The sequence below is a fragment of the Parambassis ranga genome, chromosome 1 (genome assembly GCF_900634625.1).
Source record: "Parambassis ranga chromosome 1, fParRan2.1, whole genome shotgun sequence".
Taxonomy (NCBI): Eukaryota; Metazoa; Chordata; class Actinopteri; family Ambassidae; genus Parambassis; species Parambassis ranga.
In genome coordinates this window covers 7,276,823-7,285,447 of record NC_041022.1, presented here as the reverse complement: position 1 = coordinate 7,285,447, position 8,625 = coordinate 7,276,823, and the positions used below count along the sequence as shown (strand labels likewise).

Here is an 8,625-nt window from a genome sequence, read left to right as displayed (position 1 = left end):
TGAGCGCGTCTTCAAAATCTGAGGAATTTTACATTTGAAAATGTGTATTCAGGGTTGAGTGTTATCAGTAGTCTCTAAAGGCAGCTCATCTTTACTTAGTACACCCTTCAATTCTTCTGTGTTTTTTTTTAGTGTTATCGGTGGTGTGTGGGCTCACCAAAAATGTGAACAAGCTCTTTCTTTTCAGAAATAAATTGCAAGCCGTGGGAACTCAAACTTGAAACTCTTTACTTCTCTTTACTGCAGCTAGTTATAACCACCAGAGATTGAGACATAAAACAAACCATACTGCTAAATGTTTATTTAAACTGATATTCTGACAAACTTTCACCTAGACATGTATGTAGCAGTTAATAAAAGCATGTGTGGTCGCATTGCAGAATGCTTTTTCCAGAAAACGTACTGAATTTTATTATTTGTTGTGGATTTGCATGAAGCTGAGTGATAACCAATCATCCTCACACACCAGAAATAGCTCAACCATTTAAGAAGCATTACACTTTTATGTTATTGGACAGTTGTCTGTGCTGTCTGCTTGGTTTGGATGCTGACTTATTGGCAAACTTTCTTTTCACATATCCAGTTAAGAGAATTGGCACATTTCTCATCATTCCAGCTGTTTTTTGCATTGAAAGACTTGATATCCCCACAGTTTTCTCCTCTGGCACCGTTGGGCTCATTAGTTCCCCAGTAGCTGAAACGCAGAAAAACAGAACTATTACATCAATAGTTTTAGGGTTTTTTTTTTCAAAAAGTTTAAAGCTTTTACAAACATAAGAGCTTTATATATTTTAAACTTGGGTGAACCTTGTACTTAGAGGAGTCCCATCCACCCATCTCCATGTCCCTTCTGTCTGTAAGTCAGTCAGTCCAATCCACATGTACACCTTGAACTGGTTAGCAAAACTCTGGAGGCAACGACATACAGTTATTATCCCCAGTGTTTCATTGCTTTCACACACACACACGAACGCACGCACACGCACACACACACACACACACACCTACACCTACCTGTTCTTCTTCGCTGTTGATAATGATCAGGTCTGCGCCTCTTTGACGACAGTCATCTCTACTCGCTTGCCAGGTTTTTTTCTCAGAAGAAACATAATAAGTGCTGCATTTAAAAAGCACCCATCCTTCACAATATCAGTGAAAACAAAAAAATAGATATTAGTCAATATTGTGAATTGCAAAAAAAAAAAGTTTCAGCTGGCACAAGTACTTTCATCCTCACCTAACTCCACCTTCAAGTTCATCAGCAGTGCCTTCATGCTGTCTCTCTCTTCAGTCAGAGAACGGCGCTGTGAATCTGACATTGATGTTAGTTTGTAATGATATACTAATGTGCTACGTGTGACATCTTTAAATGAGCAGTGCCCTGTTAAATCCGACCCGTGATTATTTGTCACGCTTACCAAAGTCGTTCATTTTCTGTATCAGCTCATCCCTCTGTCCAGTCAGCTTTTTATTAGCGGCCTCAACAACTAAAACAGGATTTCCATAATGAATTCATTTACCAACAAAAACCCTGTTGAATGTTTGTGTAATCTTACCTAGCAGGTTTCTCCTCAGGTCATCTCTCTCTTCAGTCAGAGAACGGCGCTGGGAATCTGACATTGATGTTAGTTTGTAATGATATACTAATGTGCTAAGTGTGACATCTATAAATGAGCAGTGCCCGGTTAAATCCGACCAGTGATTATTTGTCACACTTACCAAAGTCGTTCATTCTCTGCATCAGCTCATCCCTCTGTCCAGTCAGGTTTTTATTAGCGGCCTCAACAACTAAGACAGGATTTCCATAATGAATTCATTTACCAACAAAAACTGTCGAGTGTTTGTGTAATCTCACCAAGCAGGGTTCTCTTCAGGTCATCTCTCTCTTCAGTCAGATTTTTTAAAGTGTCTCTTGTGGAACCATTATCATCTGTAAAACAGAAGTTTTACTTCCATACAAATCAACTTACAATACTAAACTTGACCTTCTTGTACACGCCTCTCTATTTTCAGCCACAAAATTCTGCTGTGAAACTCCCAGTTTGAATGGAGAGGATTTGTGACATAATTACAGTAAATGTAATTGTTGACTAGGGTTGGGCGGTATGCAAATTTTGATACCGTCAAAGGCCCTCCATATTTTACTCCGGTATACGTGAATACCGTGACGGTCAAATAAATTACAGATGAAGACGGGTACGTAGCATGTGAGTTCATTTCAGCTAAATCTACCCAGCTTGCGTGGTGCCGTCTTCAATTGCCTGGAGAGAGAGAGAGAGTGCTGTGTCTCCGCAGAGCCCCATCAATACAGCGCATATACTTATTACAAGTTGCAGAGACACCGCGCACATTTAATTTTAATTCAGCTGCTGTAGCCTACAATTCACGGCAGGTAAAGTGCATTATAAACTGCCTGACATGTCAAGCGATCCTTTTCAGTTAATATAGTTTTTATTGAGGCTTTTTAAAAACACATATAGAGAACTGACTTTTTTTTTTCATGCTGGCAGCACACCGCGGTATTAAACTTGTATACGTCCGTCCCGATGTGTTTCTGTTTGTTTTTGTAATTTTATCATGTTAAGAATCTTGTGCAGTATTTATGTTAGAAGTTACGCATGGTAATAAAAACACTTGTCCGGTAAACTGAAAACCTGCCGGTCACGTGCCTACACCACTCAGAAACTAAACACCATCTCAGCTCTGGCTCGTCCTCTAAAGCGCAGCAGTGTTCTTCTGGGATCCGGTCACAGGTGTGACTACGGCTTGCTCGCACGCTCACACTCTCTCTCTCTCTCTCTCTCTCTCTCTCTCTCTCTCTCCTCCTCGCTGTCACATCATGTTCATAAACTTTATCAAACGTCTCCAAAAGTAAAATACATTATACTACTGAATTAAACTGAAGATTCAACCACACAAGGCATCAAATAAAATATGTTTAATATTTGATCCTTATTTTTTTATATAAGTGGATTGCTTTTTTTTATTGACGGTATTAAAAATGATACCGTCGCTACCCGTGTGCCCCGCCGGTATACCTTAATACTGCTCAACCCTATTGCTGACACTACAGTAGAAACCAGCTGTCATTACTTGTTATTCTTCAGAAATGCACATTTGAAGTGTAAATCAGTAACAGATGACTTACTGAGACCAAGATGCTGCACAACGATGTACACAACCAGTAGGATACAGATGATTCCAACGATCACACTGATCACCTTGTACACTTTCACTCCTGTTTACAGAGTAATTACACAGTCACACAATTTCAGCAACATGCCAGAGCAAATTAAAACATTAATTTCCTGATGACTTATGTAACCATAATTACATCTGTGACCGTACATGTAGTTATTAATGTTGTGTTTTGACAGTGTTTTACTGTGAGTGTTCATCAGTTTTATTCTTCCCTTTTCTCTTTGCCCTACTAGCAGTGTGTTTATCTGCTTGGTTTCGTGGTTGTTGAAAGAAATTCACATTTGTTCATTACCTAAAAGTTTGTAATTTATCGTAGAGCACAACATTAATGTCGACTTTGATTTAAACCTCAAACTTATTGTTGAAATAGAAGAATTTGCTCTCACCAGTTGAAGCAGGAGCTGCTGTTCTTTGTTCACCTTGGTGCTTCTTTGAAGCAGGATTACTGCGTGCAGTCGAGACATTTTCATACACTGCAGAGTTTTCAGGGTCCTCCACATAAAAAATCATTTTCATGTTTTTGACACTACAAGTGAGAGCTGTCCTGTGGGTTCTCTTCTCTCTTTTTGTCTTTTGAATTTCCTCTTCTTCAAACTCTCCCCCCCCTCTCTCTCTCTCTCTCTCTCTCTCCTTCTGACACTTCCTCATTTAATGATGTAAAATATGTTTTCTGAAGTGTTAATTTACAAAGGGCTGGTTGTTTTCACAGTGAGAAGGGGCTGGACATATTTTTTAACTTCAAAACTTGATGATATTTACCTGTAGTGGTCTTTCAGTTTATGTCGGGGGTTCCTAAAACTTGGCTTCTTTTTCTTTCTGTGTGTTTCTCTTGTCATGGGCAAAGTGCACTAGAGGGATTTCATTGATCGTTTTACTCTCTGGCCGTGTTTTCTAGTCTAGAGGCATTGAGGTATATGTTTCACTAAAACTATTCAATATGCAACAACAATAACAATAGAATTTGTATTGTGATTTCTCATTAGTGTGTAAATAAAAATCATGTGATGTGTAAAAAACACAGACACACATATTGTTATTTGTAAGGTATGTTTCTGTATGGTGTAAATTCATGCTCCATGTGCCCCTTTTTCACTTTGAGCCCCTGCCCCTCCAAAGGTCTCTGCACGGCCCTGCTCAGTGTAATGGTCATTTGTTATTGGAGTTATTGATGAAATCATTCAGCAACTGCTACATGAGCTGCAGGGTCCTCTGCTCGATTCCTCTGAAGTGCTTTAGCAGGCAGATTACCTGTAAGAAACTGGATTGTCTGTGTTTGACTTAAAGCTCATAACTAGCCTGCCAGTTTGTCCCATCCTCTGTTTCTTGGAAATTTAGAGACTGCTGCATCTTTGTTTTCACTGAGACTGTTCAGCTCTGAACAGAAATGTAGCCATGGGAAGGCTACTTCAGTTTTGCAGGAAACATAGATACGTGTAATTATAGTGCAACACATCACAAAAAAGAAGTTTCACTGTTGCAGTACAACAGAAAGAACAGTGACCCTATTCTAAAGAACACTACAAAATACAGTTTAAGCTAATAATAAGGAGCTGTTGAAGTTGATGTGATTTTTTTATTTTTATGTTTTACAATCTCCAGAGACTCCAAGATATATTAACTATATAATTATACCACATTAATCAATAGTGAAGCAATAAGCAATTTGTTTTTTTCAGAATACCACAAGTCTGTCAGAAAGTAAATTCATAAATATTTCCTTGTCAAAGTTCTTTTCTCCACAGTCTTCATCTTTTCCTTTTGAGTTGTTGAGCTCCCCATTTGTCCAGAAACTGAAACCAAACCAGATAAATGTTTCAACAAAAACAAAAGCAGAACAGAATGAAATAAAGCACAGTCCAGCATTAAAATTAAATATTGTCATCAATATACTGCTTGTTAGAGACTTTCAGTCATAATGACCTAGATAGATGGTTAATTTTTCTGGTAAGTGCAGAACTGGGGCATTGAGGCTTCCTCAAAGACCTTCAAAGGGTCTCTTTGACCTTACATTCTCATGAATGCAAGATATCAGGAAAACAGTGGGCACAAATACGATCTTCATAATTGGAAAAAGCAGCAGAACTTCAGTGTCATTCCTTGTGGCAGCATGTCTGCTTGAAACGCCCATGACAATTATTGTCTCGCTCTGACCCTAACCTGTGCCTAATTCTAACCTTAACCCTAAATCCAGGTCTTAATCCTCAAATAACCATTTGAAATGGTCTAACTGGCCAAAATGTCCTCACTTCAATGGTCTAAAATTCATACCATTCTCACAAAGATAGCTGTACTAAAGCGCGTGACTAGGTGGAACTAATCTAAACGGAGGTCTAACAACCTGTCAAAGTAGTACAACACTTTCAGTCATGTTGATAATTTTAAAAACAGACAGAAGTATTAAGATGTGTTACCAAACAAAGGCAATGAAGTGCCTTTATGGCTACCATTATGACTGTAAGGACTAAAGACTAATACAGAGCTCATGAATGTCTGTTTCTGACAGTTTGAGCAGAAACATGCATATTAGTGGCCTGCTGGAGGTCATGTTGCAGGGCTCTGGCAGTGCTCCTCCTGTTCTTCCTTGCACAAAGGAGGAGGTATATCCTGCTGCTGGGTTGTTGCCCTCTTACTGGTGTACTGGTCTGTCTCCTGGTATCTGCTCCATGCTCTGGACACTGTGCTGACAGACACAGCAAACCTTCTTGCCCCAGCTCACATTGATGCTCCATCCTGGATGAGCTGCACTACCTGAGCGACATCTGTAGGTTGTAGGCACTGGCTCATGCTACCTCTAGGGGAGAACTGTTTGGGTCCTGGTCCCGAATGTCCATCTCTGCTGGTCTCTGTTCCTGACAGGTCCCAGCTTGCAGTCTCCTGTTCAGGTCCTGGAGGGCACGAATGTCCGTTTCTGGTGGTGTCTGGTCCGGTTCGTGAGAGGTTCCAGTGTCTTGCTCCCTGTTTGGGTCCTGACAGACCCGAGTCTCCGTTCGTGGGGGGCTGTTGTCCAGATTTCGGGGCCCGCCTGTCCTCTGCCTTGGTCTTCAGTCCTGATCCTGGGGGGACTGTGTTTGTTTGTAAACAATAATAAATGATGAGATTCTCCCCCTCGTGCCTCTCACAGACAGATTTCTCTCAGACACACCTGCTCTTCTTTGCTGTCGATGATCACAACATCATCAACAATAAAACATTCAAGCATCATACTCACTGGCGCTGTTCAGCTGCCTTTTCAACATGTCAGTTTCTTCAGTCAGAATCTGGCATCCTTGCAAGAGCACTTTCTGAGAGAGAGAGAGGGAGAGAGAGAGCACAGAAATGTGCACATTCCCCTATATAACGATGAAGTGAGCAAGCACTAAATGATTAGTATTACATTTATGAATGTTTGCCAAATGCCAATTTGCCAGTGTTAATTGTAAAAACAGTAACACCACAAAAATAATTCAGTGTCATACTCACCTACAGCTGTCATATTCTTCTTCCTCGGTCAGGTTTTTTTTCATTGTTTTTGAATCACAACTGTCAGAACAGAAGAACTGACTGAATTTAAATATCACATATCATTTATTAAACAGAATCATATATAAGCACAGTATACAGAAATACTAATCAGTCAAAACACGACATAGTTGTGACATTAAATAACGCATACACCTGTCAAATATTACAGAAAAAAGTCATGTGACTCACAAAGACCAAGAAGAAGAGACATGTTGAGAGCAGCTTGTAGAAGACACAGCAGTCCGAAGCTGATCATAACCAGTCTGTAGAGACTTCTGACTGTGTGCAGACATAAAACAAAGTAAAGATAAATCACCTTGTTCCTATACAAAGGGTCTTATACTGGTTCTTCTCGAGGCTAGATATGAAACCATACTCACTGCTGGCTGAAGAACCTGGCAGGTTTTTGTGGTCCGTCATCATTTCAGGTTCGCTTTAAAGACAAATTTATTTAACCCACTGCAGCATGACAAAGACGTGTGATTATGTCATGAAGAGCTGAACTCATCTGCAAACTGCTTCTTTTCTGTTTCTGATACTGATCAGCTGATCAAAGTAAAAGTCCTCCTCCTCACGATCTCAGATGATTATCGAACTTATATTTTTAGTTTATGTGAACGCTCTGAATTCTCTGCAGACTTTTGCTGAATAAAATTAAAAGCCTCTTAATTCGTCTTTATGTGATTTCATACATGATGTAATGTTACTTAAAAACATTATTTTATGTGTTCATATGTTATTTTTGAATACCAAATGTCAGTTTATATGTATAACTAAATACATTCTAAAAACATTTTTGTTTAAAAGCAATAAAATTCACATATTTATGTATATTTCTATATACATTGTAGCGGTACAGTCACATTAGTTTTCAGGCCTCTTCAATGTTTACAATGCAACTTGTGTTGACATAAAACACAGTATTATGAATTCAAATGGCCATTTTCATGTACATAAATCAATAACCAATACTGTCAAAATGGAAAAAAGCAATAACTGATCAGTTCATTACATTGACAAGGACATATTTATGAATTTACTTTCTGACAGACTTGTGGTATTCTGAAAAAAACATATTGCTTATTGCTTCACTATTGATTAATGTGGTATAATTATATAGTTAATATATCTTGGAGTCTCTGGAGATTGTAAAACATAAAAATAAAAAAATCACATCAACTTCAACAGCTCCTTATTATTAGCTTAAACCGTATTTTCTAGTGTTCTTTAGAATAGGGTCACTGTTCTTTCTGTTGTACTGCAACAGTGAAGCTTCTTTTTTGTGATGTGTTGCACTATAATTACACTTATCTATGTTTCCTGCAAAACTGAAGTAGCCTTCCCACGGCTACATTTCTGTTCAGAGCTGAACAGTCTCAGTGAAAACAAAGATGCAGCAGTCTCTAAATTTCCAAGAAACATCAGAGGATGGGACAAACTGGCAGGCTAGTTATGAGCTTTAAGTCAAACACAGACAATCTAGTTTCTTACAAGTAATCTGCCTGCTAATGCACTTCAGAGGAATCGAGCAGAGGACCCTGCAGCTCATGTAGCAGTTGCTGAATGATTTCATCAATAACTCCAATAACAAATGACCATTACACTGAGCAGGGCCGTGCAGAGACCTTTGGAGGGGCAGGGGCTCAAAGTGAAAAAGGGGCACATGGAGCATGAATTTACACCATACAGAAACATACCTTACAATATAACAATATGTGTGTCTGTGTTTTTTACACATCACATGATTTTTATTTACACACTAATGAGAAATCACAATACAAATTCTATTGTTATTGTTGTTGTATTTATACTGTAATAGTCCAAATGTATGTGAATATTGAATAACATATGCATATTGAATAGTTTTAGTGAAACATATACCTCAATGCCTCTAGACTAGAAAACACGGCCAGAGAGTAAAAC

At 38.8% G+C, this 8,625-nt stretch overlaps 1 protein-coding gene across 3 annotated transcripts; it reads right to left on the bottom strand.

Moving 5' to 3' along the window:
- Nucleotides 1-217: 217 nt before the first annotated feature.
- LOC114437748 (CD209 antigen-like protein 2) lies at nucleotides 218-3,812 on the bottom strand. 3 transcript variants are annotated; one of them, XM_028408620.1, is made up of 10 exons: nucleotides 3,588-3,812; nucleotides 3,149-3,238; nucleotides 1,856-1,930; nucleotides 1,720-1,788; nucleotides 1,557-1,613; nucleotides 1,419-1,487; nucleotides 1,238-1,312; nucleotides 1,015-1,139; nucleotides 808-908; nucleotides 218-694 (listed from the first exon to the last, which is right to left on the bottom strand). In XM_028408620.1, the coding sequence occupies exons 1-10, from the start codon at nucleotides 3,715-3,717 to the stop codon at nucleotides 553-555; spliced, it is 933 nt and encodes a 310-aa protein (XP_028264421.1). In that variant the 5' UTR covers nucleotides 3,718-3,812; the 3' UTR covers nucleotides 218-552. The 3 variants fall into 3 exon arrangements, with proteins under 3 accessions (XP_028264421.1, XP_028264439.1, XP_028264430.1); XM_028408638.1 differs by lacking the exons at nucleotides 1,419-1,487; nucleotides 1,557-1,613; XM_028408629.1 differs by lacking the exons at nucleotides 1,557-1,613; nucleotides 1,720-1,788.
- Between the last annotated feature and the right edge of the window lie 4,813 nt (nucleotides 3,813-8,625).